We start from the raw sequence: 16,475 nt of genomic DNA, 5'->3' as shown, positions 1-16,475 counted from the left end.
GCTAGCTTTTGTGATATATATTCTTGCTCAGACTTCCTGATTTAGAAAATGATGTGCAACTCAGACTAGTCAGATACTTAGGTCCCTTTTCCATCACTAGCAAGTGTTCAAGAAGAAGATTAGAATGTAGTTCGAAGGAAACAAGCGAGACGGAAAAGGCACACTTGGCATTTAAGCATTATTAAAAGAAACCGATGGATAAGTTGCTTTCAGGAAATTCAATCCCCTGATTCCGTAAGTTGGCGCACGCTATCGGACATGCTATGCCACTCCCCGGGAACGAGGGATTTAGAAAGGAACAAAATGCAATATGAGCCGGACGGCCAATAATTGCTAGCATAGATCATTGGATCATTTTATAGTGATAATTCTAGAATTTGTCTTTCTACGTGTATATAAACCTATGAAAACGTGACCCTAGTCTAGCGTCTTTGCCTCTTTGGTTTGTAAGGTTCTTCAAGGTACTCGATCTCTTTCTCCGTTAAAGTGACGTGCAGTGCCGCAATTGCTTCGTCCACTCTTGATGTAGAGCTCAGGCCCACAATTGGGTGACAGCCCTTATGCAGGACCCAAGCGATAGAGATCATGGCCATCGAGACATTTTTATCCTTGGAAATTTTTTCTACCCGGTTGATGATTTCCATCTGGTCCTCCTCGAGAGTGTCTAATTGTAACGATTTGAAGGTTGGGTCACTCCTCATTCTTTCTGTATTTTGTCCCAGAGGACGCGTCAGGAGACCTCTTGCATTAGAAGACCATGGTAGTAAACCAATGTTGTGTCTTTTGGCGAAAGGAATCAATTCCCGTTCGTCTTCACGGTGAAGCAAGTTGTAGTAAGATTGCGAAGAGATAAATTGGAACCATCCGTATTTGTCTGCAATGAACTGCAGTTCTGCAAATTCAGTTGCAAGCATGCTCGAGGCTCCAATGTATCTGACGTGGCCCGCCTCAACAACGTCATTCAGCGCTCTCATGATCTCTCTCATAGGCGTTTCCTGATCTAATCTATGGATTTGCAAAAGGTCTATATATGTGCCCAATCTCTCCACGGAGTTCTTCACACCTGCAATTATATGTTTTCTAGATAATCCCCTCTGGTTGGATAGTTCCAACTCTTCAATCTCATCTAGGGTAAGCTTGTGATGCAACACCAGCTTTTCATCGACAGGGAAGAATATTTTGGTCATAATGACCACTGTCTCTCTCTTGATGTTGTAGTGCTCCAGAAATTCCTTTATTATCCTTTCACTTAAGCCATTGGAATAAAAATCTGCCGTATCGTAGGTACGGAGACCATTATCGTAGCAATGCTTCAAGATTTTGAAAATCTCTGCCTTATCCTCTATGACCCACTCTGCCCATTTCTTGGAACCGTACGACATACATCCTATCACTATTGGCGATATCTTGAGGCCAGAGTAGCCCAGTCTTACCTGCTTAGCCAAAACCATCTATCTCACGAGGGTGCGTTGTTTACAACAAGTAATTTAGAAAACAGCTAGGGCTATTCAATGCAGATGTTGTTCTTTGCTTTTTATATATGCGCCTGGAGAACAACATCTACATTTATCTTATTACGTAATGAAGAAGGAAACAATCAAGAAACCACGATACAGCAAGAGATCGGGAAACATCTTCCGCCGCAAATTCGCCTTTCCAACTGAGTCATTGTTTGTCAAAGGAAGAAAGCTCCCCGAAATTGCTTTGCAATATACGGTCCCCACGATGTCAAATGCCAATTGTCCCTCACATGGAGTCTCCTGACATGCTAATACAGCCCTCTTCTTATCAGTACTGCCCTTTCTCGACAGCGCCACTTTCTTACTGGCGGCCGGGTGATGAATGCCAAGCCAGGAAAGAAAAAAAAATTCACTAAGATTAAGGTAAAGAATAAAAAAGGAAGAAACGACGGCTAATTATAGAAACAGGCTAATCTTCCTTTGAACAGATAAGTTGAAGGCGAGACAAAAAGAAACGTAGACAAAAACCTAGCCTGTTCTAGACTGCTCAACAAGCTTATTGAATCTTAAACTACTTTTTGCTACTAGCCGGTTCACTTTGATTGACTGAAAGCAGTTGAGAGCTAAACTAGCATTTTTCCCAAGGTTTCTATCACGTTGTGTGGTTAATATCCGCTGGAGACTCAAGCGTAAAAAAAAATAAATTAAAGCGTCGCTAAACTATTATATCATAGGATAACCTATACATCAAATAATGGGTAGGCGTAAGATTGAAATTCAAAGGATCTCTGATGACAGAAATAGGGCTGTCACATTTATAAAGCGCAAGGCCGGTCTCTTCAAAAAAGCTCATGAACTCTCCGTTCTTTGTCAGGTGGATATAGCCGTTATCATACTAGGTTCTAATAATACTTTTTATGAGTTTTCCTCCGTGGATACGAATGATCTGATTGACCATTACCAGAATGACAAGAATCTGCTCCATGAAGTGAAGGACCCCTCTGATTACGGGGACTTCCACAAGAGTGCGTCGGTTAACGTAAACGTAGAACTACTGAGGTCATCTATGGCCAATAAATTTTCTAAGTCAAATCCTACGGCAATGCAACAGGTGGAAAGTGACGGTGATGACAACAGGGAGGAGGAAGAGGAAGAGGAAGAAAATGGTCAGGAAAGAGACTCAAATCTAAATTCGAATGCAAAAACTTCTGATAAAAGTATATCGAGTACACAGTTGAAGCTATTATCTCCAACCACCCTCAATTCAAAAATGGACGGCAACGACCACAGTAAACGCCATGCCGACAATGCATTGCCGCCTCTACAGCGCTTGAAAAGATTAAAACCGGATCCCTCACAAATCAATAACAGGTCTCCGCGGCAGCAGCAACAACAACAGCAACAGCAACAAAGCATACCAAGACCATACCACGGTAACATGTATAACCTGAATCAACCTTCATCCAGTTCATCTTCTCCTTCCACGATGGATTTTCCCAAATTGCCAAGTTTTCAAAACTCTTACTTCAATACCCGTTCTCAACCAATTTCGATTTCACCAAATAAATTTAATAGGCCGTTCATAAGTGCAGCTGCTAGAACCCCTAAACAGGATCATAAGCTTAACAACAACAATAACAATAATAATGATAATAGTACTTACACACAGTCCCCACCTAGCTCTTTAGAAGACTCCATTCTGCAAACTGTCAAAGCGAGAAGGAAACTGGCTACGAGACCAGTGCTTCGTGTGAGAATCCCAAATAACAACTTCAGCAGCAATTCTGCTATTCCAAGTGAACCTTCTTCTGCATCATCTACATCGGCGAACGGGAATAGCACGGGATCTTCAGAAATTATAAAAGAATGTAGGACAAGCCGATCCACCAAGGCTTCCCCATTATCGGCTTCTGGTTCAGGCTCCTTGACTCTTCAAAAGGGTAATAGTGGTAGAGTAGTAATAAAACTGCCAAATGCGAACACATCTAACAGTATTAATAATAACAATGGAAACAATAACAACAACCATCATCATCATCCATATTCATTCGGAAATGGCTCTTCACCACTTTTTTCTGCAACGCAACCATACGTCGCCACCCCTTTACAACCATCGAATATTCCTGGCGGACCTTTTCAACAAAATACATCCTCTTTCTTAGCTCAAAGGCATGCACAACAATATCAGCAAATGCCTTTCAAAAAGCAAAGTCAAGCTGCCCCATTAGCCTCAGCATTAGTGGGACGCCCTCCTCCAACTTTTTCTGGACCTGAGAATAGCAATGGTCCTCCAACTGGTTCGCTACCATCGAAATTTGTACACGATTTGATGAGTAACTCTCCAAACGTTTCTTCCATGCCAATGTTCTCGGACTGGGCAATGGGACCGAACAGCGCTAAACCCGGCAATACAAGCAGTGCCGGTACTTTCCCTCCTCTACAGACGACTACAAATAACAACAGCAACGGCAACAACAATTACTACAACAACACTGGCGACGTACCCGTAAGCGGAGCTTCCATGCCACAACATACCAGCGGAGGTGACACAAATAATCAGCCCAACTCAAACACCTATGATGCCGGTGCGGCATCATATAATGGTAATACCGGGTTAACTCCATATATAAATACTGCTCAAACACCATTAGGTACAAAATTTTTCAATTTCTCTACTGACATCTCAGGAGAGAAGAATTCAAGTAAAATTTGAACGAATTTGATTGATAAGTATAAATATTCTCAGCATAAGGAACTCCTTTTCACGGCGAAATTACTCTATTCCATTTACTTAGAAATAATACACATATTTATGTAACCAAATATTCAAAATCAAAAAAAAAACAAACAAACAATTGCATTATCATCTCAATTTTGGCAGTTTTCTACTCGCATTAATTGGAATATCAATACTTGGGCTAAGAAAACCGTAAAACAATGACAATCAAAAAAAGAAATGAGTGTTGCAAGCCGTACATCCGTACATTTCTGATACTGATATGAACCCATACAATTCTGTTTTTTCACAAATACACCTTCAGTTGCTTTTATGCGTTATATTTTTCACCCGAACATGGCCGCGTCAGATAATCTAAAGGTTCAGAATCACGGGCGGCACTCTTGCTGTAGGATTTAGGTCTCTAGGGAGGAAACCTCTTGAAACTCTCCCTATGCCCCCTTGCTCCGCTTGGCCCGATCCTGGCGCTAGCCTTAGGCCTCTCGCGTCTCTTCCCGGCAAGCACAAGGAACATGACAGTACCTAGGTAGCTACTAGGTCGGAAATCCAGTATCACCGTCTAAGGAACATCAAGATACTACAGTTTTTTGAAATTTCATTTGAATAGCGTTGCCAAGTACATAGTAGTTAGTATTTTTTGTCATTAAAATTTTAATTTGGCCTAATATCAGTGACAAAAGAGTGAAGACAGACTATACATAATGAAGGTATGATTTAAAGGCTATTATAGAGAGGCAAAGGAGAAACTTTTTTGATGAATAATGATACGATATTTTGAAGATTAGAGAGAAAACAAAACAGAAAATGAACGACTTAGTAACTATCGCAGCATATTCTCAAATAAGCACAAACAATACAGCAATACCACTGCATATCAATCGGTTTGCCAACTAATGTTACTTTTTGAAGTGACAGAACAACATATTTGAGCATTGCGAATTATGGAATGAAATATGCATTTTCGCCTAAAAACAAAAGAATCTGACATCCGCTTGATTGCATTTCTGGCATAGAAAAAGTTTCGCCATTACATTAAGCTTCATTATTTTTTCCAAGTCAAAGATAATTTACTAACAAAATTTTATCAACCCGTCGTGAAAATTGAAAATAGTTGAACATTTCTTACCCAGTTAACGGGTCCCAAAAGACCTTCGAAATTGATGATGAACATCGTATCCGTGTTTTCTTTGACAAGAGAATTGGTCAAGAAGTTGATGGTGAAGCTGTTGGTGATGAATTCAAGGGTTACGTCTTCAAGATTTCCGGTGGTAACGACAAACAAGGTTTCCCAATGAAGCAAGGTGTTTTGTTGCCAACCAGAATCAAGTTGTTGTTGACCAAGAACGTTTCTTGTTACAGACCAAGACGTGAAGGTGAAAGAAAGAGAAAGTCCGTCAGAGGTGCCATTGTCGGCCCAGATTTGGCTGTCTTGGCCTTGGTCATCATCAAGAAGGGTGAACAAGAATTGGAAGGTCTAACTGACACCACTGTTCCAAAGAGATTGGGCCCAAAGAGAGCTAACAACATCAGAAAGTTCTTCGGTTTATCCAAAGAAGACGATGTTCGTGATTTCGTCATCAGAAGAGAAGTCACTAAAGGTGAAAAGACTTACACCAAGGCTCCAAAGATCCAAAGATTGGTCACTCCTCAAAGATTGCAAAGAAAGAGACACCAAAGAGCTTTGAAGGTCAGAAACGCTCAATCTCAAAGAGAAGCTGCTGCCGAATACGCTCAATTACTGGCTAAGAGATTATCTGAAAGAAAGGCTGAAAAGGCTGAAATCAGAAAGAGAAGAGCTTCCTCTTTGAAGGCTTAAACTCAGAAAGTAGTGGAAAAAAATGAAATATTTTCAAAAAGACTCCTTTCTTATTTTGTATTTTGTGTATTTTTATTTTAAGCTTAAAATCAAATAACTTTATTTTTTATATAGTAAACAAAAAGAAAAATAATTATATGTATTGTAAACGAGGGTTGAAATGAACATCACCGAGGAACTCCGTTTACTTCAGCTGAAACTTCTTGAGGAGGTCAGGTATTCCTGAAAGAGAAAAGATTTTCGAAAAAATACCGGTACATTCGCTACATACTTTGATATTCTATATAAGGGTACTCACAAATTTACAAAGTCCAATATAGTTCTGACAGATTAATAATCCCGTCAATCTGTTCGTTCACCTCATAGTAACCAATTCTTCTGCGCTGGTTGGATGAATGGCGACACAATTATCGAAATCAGCCTTAGTAGCACCCATCTTTATGGCAACACCAAATCCTTGCAAGATTTCTGCGGAGGAATCTCCGACAATGTGCAGACCGACCACTTTTTCGTTTGGCCCAGCACAAACGATCTTATATCTTGTGGGTGATTTTTCACTCAGCATGGCATAATACATGGCCGTAAACTTAGAATTGTAAACTCTGATATTCTCTTTACCGTACTTTTCAATAGCCTCCTTTTCAGAAATGCCAATGGAACCTGCCTCTGGATGTGAAAAAATTACACTGGGGACGTTTTCGTAATCTAATTTATCATTGCGGAATTTTTCTGGGCCAAACAGTCTATTAGATAACTTTCTTCCTGCAGCAATAGCAACAGGGGTCAATTCTACTTTACCAACAACATCACCTAGAGAATAAATATGAGCAACATTGGTATTTTGATATTCATCAGCGATGATTTGATCATGGGAATTCAGCTTAATACCTACATTTTCTGTACCCATACCTAAATGAGACTTCCGTCCGATTGTCCAAATCAATTCGTCAACGTCGTCAACGTACTCGGAATCATTCATCTGTATTTTCAGCTTGTTTGTTTCCTTATTTTTTTCCACCTTAACGATTTTGGATAATTTATGAACATTGATGCCTTCGTTCACGTAATGATCAGTAATTGTGTTTTGAATGCACTCGTCAAATTTTCTCAAGACGGTTTCACCTCTAATAACTAGATGCGTTTCGGACCCTAAGCCATGGAAAACACCTGCTAGCTCAATACCAATATAACCGGCACCAGCAACGACAACTTTCTTGGGCTGTTCTTCTAATCTGAAGAACCCATCTGAGTCAGTACCTAATTCGAAACCTGGGATGTGTTCTGGGAAAATGGCCTTACCACCGGTCGCCACTAAAATATGATCAGCCGAGTAAACTTCGGTTGTATTATCCCTTTTTTGCACTTCAATGTTACCATCTTTATTGAATCTAGCCCATCCAAAGACAACATCAACCTTTTCTTTATCTAAATTCTTCTGGTATATACCATTCAATCTGTGAACATAGGCATCCCTTTTCTGTTTGAATTCTGGCCAATTAAAAGTTAAGTGCTTTTTATCTAAGGGAAGATTCTGATACAATCCATACTCCTTCGCATGGGAAACTCTAGTGGCCAGGTCAGAAGCATACCACATGACCTTCTTAGGAACACAACCCACATTAACACAAGTACCACCAAGGGCTTTAGCTTCAATTATCAAAGTTTTTGCACCATAAGATGCAGCTCTTCTTGCGGAGGCAACGCCTCCTGAACCGCCCCCGATCACGAGATAATCATAGTGCTTAACATTCGTAGACATAGTTCTTATCTGCAAAGTTCTAAATGATTGTTTCGTTGCAGAAAGCATAAATTTCTGTAAACGTTTATATTTCTGTATGAGTAAACGACCAATGTGAAAGGACAAGAAACAAACTGTGAAAATTCCAAATGCTTTATCTTACTTTTTATAGACCACTTTCAGCATTAGATTCTATGTGGAAAGGCTCCGAAACTCTCGAAAAATTGACAAGGGTCGTGCTTAGTAAGTGACGTCAAAAAATATCTGGTACTATTACATTCGTCAAAAAAAAAAACTAAAGGACAGCAGGCATTGAGCTAATCAATCGAGGTATTAGTAAACATTTTACGTGAAGTGCTTGATAATCATATAAGTATAAAAGCAAGAATGCTATGCTAAACGCGTAAAATCTAGGGCCGAGTTTGACTCTTCCACGCTTTCAGTACTGTACGGAGAAGTGATTGTCTTCTCTGCAGCTGCCTCTGAAAAGAATGAAGACTTGCGAGCGGCATGCCAAACCTTTTTCAAGTATTCATACAATGTGAACGAAAGGCATAAAATTGACCAACAAACGCAAATACTGCCGTATATAGTACCTAGGACCCGAAATGCATACAGAGGAACGTATTGATTATACTGTACGTACAGCTCTTCATTCCCCAAAGACATTGTACCCATTGGGAAAGTCATCCCCCAGAAACCTTTATGGAACGTGTAAACTCTTTTCACCTTCCCCGTCTCATTTTCAGTCTCCCTTGTATCGTAATGCGATACAATTGAGGCAATCGAAATTACCGTAAAGAAATAGCCCATAGCGAGCATCGCCATAGCCGAAATGATCCCTAGAACTTTGAAACACCACGGAACCATGATGGTCAGTATTTCTTGTTCTCTAGTAATGTTATCCGTTGGGTAATATTTGTCCACATACTTTTTTATATTATCAGTTAGCAACAAAACTCCAAAGCTTCCTTGGCCCATCGGCCCCAAGAGCAAGAATAACGTAAAAACCTGCGACATTGGTGGTATCTTGTTGATATAAAGACTCCAGAAGTATATAGTAATCAGTATGGAGACAAAAATGATAGCATGTAGCCAAGTTAAGGCGCAGATGACTAACGTTATCAATTGAATGTTCCTGTTGAAAGCGCGGGCAAATATGTCTGACATAGTAAACGTCCCACAACTTGAAGCGACAACGACCAACGGAATAATATCCAGAAGTAATACACTTTTCATGTTCTCAGATGCCATTCTGATATTGTATGAAGGATAACTCCCAACTCCGTCCAAAGAGTAATAGTCATGCCAGATGAGGAATGAAATACCCCAAGCAATTACTAAACAAACCGCTAGATCATACCACCACAGGGCGTAAACAAGTATCATTAAGTTCCTCGCATTTGTGGGGCTTCTCGTAGTATACTTTTTCGATAGCGCCCCTAAGAAATTTATAATCGTGACTAACCCCATGGGATAAGTACCCCAGAATAAACTATGCTTCATATTTCTGAAAAAATCATTGAAATACTCTTTGAAACTTTTTTCTTTGATGTAAACTACCAGATGCAGAAGCTGTAGCGCCTGCACAGCAATAAAAATCAGGCATGTGATGGCAAACATGATGTATGAGCATATTCTTAGCCACCTTGCAGGATACGGGAAATTGTACAGAATATTCGATGAGATACCGACGCCCATGACCATAACAAACATGAAGGGGTCAAATTGTCTTGTGACAGCAAGCGCCCAACTAGAAACCATTTCGTATTATTTAAGTTCTCCCTTAGTCTGTAATATGTTCTCTGAACCTGGTCAATAGTCGTTACTAAGGGATAGATATAGCTTGTTTACTCTTTATATGCGGAAAATCCGTTGGACGAGTAGCATACGTATTAGATATGAAAGGGAAAGACCGTTTGCTCGTTGACCATTCTACAAAAACTCCTCAGTTAAATATGTCGAATGAACAAACTGAACAAGAGATGAGCAAACGAAGTCAACGGCAACCCCAATATGTCAAACACGTCGATCACTCATTTGCCCTTTGAGATTTCATCCACGTTCAGCTTTTCGGCCACAGAGAGACACGGCACGAGGATAGGAAAAATAGGATGATAGTTTGCAAAATATTATTAATTAAATGATAGGAGCCTCCGCTATTGCTGCCTCATACGATGAGAGTTTCATATTTGGCATGGCATCCTCGTAGGTGACTTGGTAGTTTGCATGATGTGTCACTAGTGAGCGGAAATGTCGTACTTGCGCCTTCACCCTCTCTCAGACTTGATTGTTGTTTTTATTCAGTAACGCACCAAAAAATAGTAGTAAAGCTAATGTAAACATCGGCTTGTTTGAGTAACTTAAATCGGTTCTTTAATAATATACAGAGTTAAATAGTACTTAAAAAGGGGAAAGAGAGAGAAAAAGAAAAAAGAAACCATTAATAGTGAAAAAAAGAAAAATCAAATGTAAATGATAATCCCACCAGCCCAAGAAGATTAGAATGTCGTGTGCGCACATTCATATTCATATTCATATGTTTTTTCAGAGTAAATGCAAAAGAAAGAATAAGAAGTAGAGGAATCAACGGAAATCAGTTTTACCGACACCACGCTTACCACTGAACAGATGCTTCGATAAGGAAACTGCATTGTGTCTATCAGATTCACCTTGTTTGGCATGTCTGTTTCTTTCTCTTCTTTCCATTTTGACCATTCTGCCGGTCTTGGATCTCATGGAACCATCGGCAACACCGTCCAACAATCTATCAGTTTGTCTCAACTTGACACCATTGTCAGTGGAAGCTGTCGATATTTCTTGGTCGCCAAAGACAACATCAGAACCTCTTTCAACATAACGGCTCTTACGAGCAGCATTCTTTTGTTTATCTTGTAAGGTTGACATATCATGGCCCAAAGTGGACATATGTTTCTCCATCTTACCGAAGGATTTAGTTAGTTTCGAACGTGGCATAATGGCCTTGTTCTTCAATGATTTTCTATTCCTTGCTTCGGCGATCATCGTTTTTTGTTTATTTCTAATCCACAAAGCCTTTTCCTTGATGTCGTCCACTTCGGGTGCTTCGAAGCCATCGTAAATTTCTTCGTCATCGTCTGACTTGTAAAACCCTTCATTTTCCAATTTGTCTTCTTCTTCTTCTAGAGCTTGCAGTTTAGCAGCGATTTCAGGGTCCAAGAAATCGTAAACATTCTTACCATCCAAGATTTCTGGCATGATATCGTTCTTCCATTCATCGTCGTCCAATAGATATTTGTCTTTCAAGTTGACGTTGAAGACACCAGCACCACCGTTTTCAGCTTCAATGTCTCTAGCCAACTTTCTTCTGTTTGGATCTTCAGGGTCGTACTTCTTTAAGATTTTAACGGATTCAGGAATAAATGGTGCTCTTTTAACATCATCTCTTGCCTGAGGTTGAGCAACATGAATCTTGTTCAGAACGTTGTTGATTCTTGATTGCGATTTCAACTTGTTTTCAATTCTGGAAGCCAACAATTTTTCACATGCTTTGTTTCTAACTTCCATAACGTTTTCTTCTAATTGACATGAAGAGGTCATGATTTCGACACCTGGAACCTCTTTGACAGATTCCAATAATTGTGCACGTTCCTCGTCCAAGTCCTCTGGTCTGATAATGTCGGTCTTGTTGATAACGACCATGACGGACTTGTTCGCAAACAGAGGTTTAATGGAGTGGAACAGTTTAACCTGAGCTTCGATAGTGAAACCACACTGTTCGGAAAGATCCATGAAGTATAAAACACAAGAACGCAAATGAGCAATGGCATAGATCGATTGCATTTCAATGTTGTTCATTTCTTCGGTGGGTCTATCCAAGATACCAGGAGTGTCAATGGCCTGGAACCTCAAATACTTATAATCGAAATGACCAACGTACAAACTCTTGGTTGTAAAGGCGTATGGCTGAACTTCGACGTCGGATTTGGTGATGCATCTCAAGAACGACGACTTACCGACATTTGGGTAACCACAGATCAGCAAGGTTCTGGTGTTTGGATCAATGGATGGTAATCTACCAATGTGTTGCCTGACTTGTTCCAAATAAGACAAAGGATCCTTCAGCTTTTTAACAATAGTGGCCATTCTACCCAAAGCGGCTCTTTTCAATTGCTTACATTGAAACAAAGATTGACCGAATTTCAGCAATCTGACGTAATCTCTGGCGACTTGCTCCACAAGTGATTTGGCACGAGAAATAGCAGCCAAAGATATCTTGTAATGATTCTTTTCGTATAACGTATCCATCAAATCCCTATGGAAAGGATGCAAATCATTAATGTTAGGGAAACCTTTCAAGATGTCTTCAAATTTTTCCACGAAACCCTCACCTGTGTATTTGACTTTACGCATGTAAAAGGCTCTGATTCTTGTAATCTTGAAACCAGGTCTGATCACAGTGGGTGTCTTTCTTTGAGTTCTGTTCAAGACAATGTCCAGCAGGTCATTTGCCGTAGCGACTGTGGGGATATCCTTCCATGAAAGTTGCATTTTCGGTATAGTGGAGGATATATGTGTTTAGTTTGAAGGGTACACTTGATTACTAGACACGCTGCAGCTTTCAAACCAGAAATTGTTCTTTTTAGTGTGTTAGATAAAGCAGCTTAAAAGTGAAAATTTTTCTTTGCGATGAGCTGCGGAAAACTTTTTTTTCCTTCTAGCTGAAAAAAAAAAAATAGATGAAGGATATCGTGTACGACGGGGTAGACGTGTCGTTTTCGCAATATTGGCATACAAATCAAGAAGGACAAGAGTGGGCTTTGGTTAGTTGCGATTGAATACAGTGTGGCAGTCAATCAAACACACGAGGACCATGTCAGCTGTAGATCCAGGTAGCAATGTCAAAGCTGTTGTCAATGGTGGATCTGCCATTGCCATTGCCGGCCTTTTGCGCAACCATCAGGAACTGAAGCAGAGGCAGGGACTATTCCAAGGCAAACAGACGGACTTCTTCCGTTACAAGAGATTCGCGAGGGCACTGCATTCCGAGGAGTATGTCAACAAGTCTGCGAGACAGCCAGAGGTGTACCCATCTGTGCCCTCAAGCAAGATCGAGGGCCAACTCAAGTCACGTGAGATCTTCATTGAACTTATAAAGGCACAGCTGGTGATCCCAGTGAAAAAACTGCACAGTCAAGAATGCAAAGAGCACGGATTGAAACCAAGTAAGGACTTTCCCAACTTGATTGTATCGAACAAAGCACAATTGGAGGCCGATGAGTATTTCGTTTGGAACTACAACCCCAGAACCTACATGGACTACGTTATTGTGATTGGTGTTGTGTCCATAATATTGGCGCTTGTGTGCTACCCATTGTGGCCGCGGTCCATGAGACGCGGCTCCTACTACGTATCCCTGGGTGCCTTTGGCATCTTGGCAGGCTTCTTCGCCGTCGCTATTCTAAGATTGATTATATATGTTTTGTCGTTGGTTGCGTACAGAGATGTAGGCGGGTTCTGGATATTCCCCAACCTGTTCGAAGACTGCGGTGTGTTAGAGAGTTTCAAGCCATTTTACGGGTTTGGAGAAAAGGACACATACAGCTACAAAAAGAAACTAAAAAGAATGAAGAAAAAACAAGCCAAGAGAGAAAGTAATAAGAAGAAAGCTATCGATGAGAAAACCGAACAAAACTAACCTCCCCCTATTCTACATAGCACAACTCTATAAACCTTCTATATTGTAACCTCCTCATGACATTGCACATGTACAAACCCTGAGGCAGACGGAATCAAAGAGTTGCAACCTGCTTTACATCGCTTATAGTGAGTAGTTTAAGACTTGAAGGCTGCCGATCCTGCCAAAAAGCACAATCCACACACCGCATACCTAACGGCTATTGTTGCTGAAAATCCGGCCGGCTTTAATAGACTTCCGCCGAAAAGTCTCGGTAAAGAGGCCATTTGCTGACACTTGCATATAGGAACCGATTATATAAAAGAGTCCGGCAATTTGCTTACCTACTCAGCTTGCATCATTTCTTAACAACAACTCGAGAAGACCGAGATATCATATTTTGTCACACCTACTGATATAATGTTCCGCTCGGGCTACTATCCAACTATTACTCCTAGTCACTGGGGCTATAACGGCACTGTGAAGCACGTTCTTGGAGAAAAGGGAACCAAGACTTTGGCTTTCAAAGGTTCCAAGAATCAGGTTCCTCTTCACGAGTTCGTGACCAAACACGTACCCACGCTAAAAGATGGTGCGAATTTTAGACTAAACAGTCTTCTTTTCACCGGTTACTTACAAACGCTTTACTTATCAGGCGGCGATTTTTCCAAAAAATTTCAGGTGTTCTATGGTAGAGAAATCGTAAAGTTTACAGATGGAGGAGTCTGTACTGCAGACTGGGTTATGCCTGAATGGGAGGAAAAGTACTCCTTTAATGGAAAGAGGGCAACGTACAACGAGAAGCTGTTCTCAAATGATGAAAAGGCCACCCATCCAAAGGATTGGCCTCGTCTTCATCCAAGAACTAGATACCTGTCCTCGAAGGAACTTCAAAGATGCCATTCTGCAGGGGACTCTTACCCTTTAGTGGTGATACTTCATGGCCTTGCAGGCGGGAGTCATGAGCCTCTCATCAGAGCTTTATCTGAAGACCTCTCAAGAGTCGGTGACGGCAAATTTCAAGTTGTAGTTCTCAATGCCAGAGGTTGTTCAAGATCCAAGGTCACGACCCGTAGAATTTTCACCGCATTGCATACAGGCGATGTAAGGGAGTTTTTGAATCATCAAAGGGCTCTTTTTCCTCAGAGGAAACTATATACAGTGGGAACGTCGTTTGGAGCTGCTATGCTGACAAACTATCTGGGTGAAGAAGGCGATAACTGCCCATTAAATGCTGCGGTCGCTCTTTCGAACCCCTGGGATTTCGTGCACACTTGGGACAAGTTGGCTCATGATTGGTGGTCCAATCATATTTTCTCAAGGACATTGACACAGTTTTTAACAAGAACGGTCAAAGTTAATATGAAGGAGTTACAAGTGCCCGATGACTTCAAAGTCTCGCATAAACCTACTCTTGAAAAACCAGTCTTCTACACATATACCCAGGAAAATTTGGAAAAGGCTGAAAAATTCACAGATATATTGGAATTCGACAGTCTTTTTACTGCTCCATCGATGGGTATGCCCGACGGGTTGACATATTATAGAAAGGCAAGTTCGATAAATAGATTACCTAGTATCGAAATTCCTACTCTGATTATTAATGCAACGGATGACCCAGTGACGGGTGAGAACGTCATCCCATACAAACAAGCTAAGGAGAATCCTTCTGTCTTATTATGCGAGACCGACTTGGGGGGCCATTTGGCTTATCTTGATAATGAAAACAACTCCTGGCTAACAAAGCAGGCTGCTGAGTTTTTGTCTACTTTTGATGAGTTAGTTTTATAGAAAAAAGGTGTTCTTAGATAAAATTCCGTTTACATAATAATCTATTCTTTTCATGTTTCTATTTGCCGTCTTCCCCACGTTGAGCTTTCCAATCCGCCGATCCGCTTTCTCTGCCAATATTAGAAGTCTTTGAAGCCGTAGCGTTCCCCTTTGTTTCCGTTTCTTTTACCTTTCCTGTAATTAACTCTATCCCTTCTTGCTCATCGCGACATGCCAATTGGTATATCTCGTCGTCATTTAGTGATGCCCTTAATCTCTTAGTTATGAACTGACACAAAAATTTTAGGTCCTCTTCCTTAATTTCATCTCTGGGCAGCCTATTTTGAAGAATGTATCTCTTGCTAACATCAACTACACCATCTTTACCAAACGCTATACAGTAACTCATTTTCTTGCCCCAATTCACCGAGTAAATATAAGGTTGATCAAACGACTGTTCACAAGAATCAACGTGAACCCACCTATTCAAGTGCGGTGAAAAATATTCACACCAGACATGGTCTTCCCTATTCCAGACGTAGCGAGCATCTAAACCAAATGATTTCAGAATCAAAGTGAATAAGTTACACCATTCACCACATCTACCCTGCCTTGTCTCCAACAGCTTGATAGGGTCGTTGTAACGAGGGAATCTAGTAACGTTTCCACAGAGATTACATTTATAGACCTCAACAGTCCCGCAATTGAACTTAGATTCCTCTGCATTGGGCCCTTGGGTGCCCATAGATGTCATATTTTCTGAAGTGTTCTGGCCGCAATGATCACATTCTGGTTTATTACACCATTTGAAAAAATCTTGCTTGAAGTAGCGTAGTAATTCCTTTACTAGGTAATCTGAATATATGATATCGCCATCTTCGAGCCCATCTTTGGCAAATTCGTTATCTACGTTTCTATATATAAGATCCAGATCTAAAGTTTCCAGAACTATAGAATGCCATGCAGGATTGTCATAAATCATACAGAGGTGTTGACTCTGTCCGAATAGGTTTTGTGCGAAATGGTTTGAATGAATTAAATTCTGAAATTTTATACTCTTTACAGGCTCAGTTCTCTTAAATTTTGATAGAATGAAATCCTTATACTTCACCAAAAACATCTTGGCCACTGTGTCAAAATCTATATTGCTTTCCTCGGGTACCTCTACCATAGCTACTTCACCTTTTGACCTGTTCAAATTGCTTTGTGCTTTACATACTTCCACTCAACGACGTCCTTTTTTCTTCGCTACTTCAAATTGAACAGATTACATTACGTACGCTTGTGAAACATTAATA

At 40.5% G+C, this 16,475-nt stretch overlaps 9 protein-coding genes across 9 annotated transcripts; 4 read left to right on the top strand and 5 right to left on the bottom strand.

Moving 5' to 3' along the window:
• Window positions 1-422: 422 nt before the first annotated feature.
• Window positions 423-1,451, bottom strand: SKDI16G1870 (aldo-keto reductase superfamily protein; the record flags this gene model as incomplete). Its single annotated transcript, XM_056231766.1, has 1 exon — window positions 423-1,451. The coding sequence occupies one exon, from the start codon at window positions 1,449-1,451 to the stop codon at window positions 423-425; it is 1,029 nt and encodes a 342-aa protein (XP_056085552.1).
• Window positions 1,452-2,214: 763 nt separating this feature from the next.
• Window positions 2,215-4,173, top strand: RLM1 (Rlm1p; the record flags this gene model as incomplete). The annotated part of the gene is made up of 1 exon (XM_056231765.1): window positions 2,215-4,173. One exon carries the CDS (start codon window positions 2,215-2,217, stop codon window positions 4,171-4,173), a length of 1,959 nt encoding a protein of 652 aa, XP_056085551.1.
• Window positions 4,174-4,898: 725 nt separating this feature from the next.
• On the top strand, window positions 4,899-6,013 carry RPS6A (40S ribosomal protein eS6; the record flags this gene model as incomplete). The annotated part of the gene is made up of 2 exons (XM_056231764.1): window positions 4,899-4,904; window positions 5,309-6,013. The coding sequence occupies 2 exons, from the start codon at window positions 4,899-4,901 to the stop codon at window positions 6,011-6,013; spliced, it is 711 nt and encodes a 236-aa protein (XP_056085550.1).
• A 355-nt stretch (window positions 6,014-6,368) lies between these two features.
• Window positions 6,369-7,820, bottom strand: GLR1 (glutathione-disulfide reductase GLR1; the record flags this gene model as incomplete). Its single annotated transcript, XM_056231763.1, has 1 exon — window positions 6,369-7,820. One exon carries the CDS (start codon window positions 7,818-7,820, stop codon window positions 6,369-6,371), a length of 1,452 nt encoding a protein of 483 aa, XP_056085549.1.
• Window positions 7,821-8,141: 321 nt separating this feature from the next.
• On the bottom strand, window positions 8,142-9,515 carry SSU1 (Ssu1p; the record flags this gene model as incomplete). Its single annotated transcript, XM_056231762.1, has 1 exon — window positions 8,142-9,515. The coding sequence occupies one exon, from the start codon at window positions 9,513-9,515 to the stop codon at window positions 8,142-8,144; it is 1,374 nt and encodes a 457-aa protein (XP_056085548.1).
• Window positions 9,516-10,337: 822 nt separating this feature from the next.
• On the bottom strand, window positions 10,338-12,281 carry NOG1 (putative GTPase NOG1; the record flags this gene model as incomplete). Its single annotated transcript, XM_056231761.1, has 1 exon — window positions 10,338-12,281. The coding sequence occupies one exon, from the start codon at window positions 12,279-12,281 to the stop codon at window positions 10,338-10,340; it is 1,944 nt and encodes a 647-aa protein (XP_056085547.1).
• Window positions 12,282-12,603: 322 nt separating this feature from the next.
• SEC62 (Sec63 complex subunit SEC62) lies at window positions 12,604-13,428 on the top strand (the record flags this gene model as incomplete). Its single annotated transcript, XM_056231760.1, has 1 exon — window positions 12,604-13,428. One exon carries the CDS (start codon window positions 12,604-12,606, stop codon window positions 13,426-13,428), a length of 825 nt encoding a protein of 274 aa, XP_056085546.1.
• Window positions 13,429-13,827: 399 nt separating this feature from the next.
• EEB1 (medium-chain fatty acid ethyl ester synthase/esterase) lies at window positions 13,828-15,198 on the top strand (the record flags this gene model as incomplete). The annotated part of the gene is made up of 1 exon (XM_056231758.1): window positions 13,828-15,198. The coding sequence occupies one exon, from the start codon at window positions 13,828-13,830 to the stop codon at window positions 15,196-15,198; it is 1,371 nt and encodes a 456-aa protein (XP_056085545.1).
• A 58-nt stretch (window positions 15,199-15,256) lies between these two features.
• PNG1 (peptide-N4-(N-acetyl-beta-glucosaminyl)asparagine amidase) lies at window positions 15,257-16,348 on the bottom strand (the record flags this gene model as incomplete). Its single annotated transcript, XM_056231757.1, has 1 exon — window positions 15,257-16,348. One exon carries the CDS (start codon window positions 16,346-16,348, stop codon window positions 15,257-15,259), a length of 1,092 nt encoding a protein of 363 aa, XP_056085544.1.
• Between the last annotated feature and the right edge of the window lie 127 nt (window positions 16,349-16,475).

This window comes from Saccharomyces kudriavzevii (genome assembly GCF_947243775.1).
Source record: "Saccharomyces kudriavzevii IFO 1802 strain IFO1802 genome assembly, chromosome: 16".
Taxonomy (NCBI): Eukaryota; Fungi; Ascomycota; class Saccharomycetes; order Saccharomycetales; family Saccharomycetaceae; genus Saccharomyces; species Saccharomyces kudriavzevii.
The sequence above is the reverse complement of the archived record's forward strand: the minus strand, read 5'-3'. Positions and strand labels throughout refer to the sequence as shown.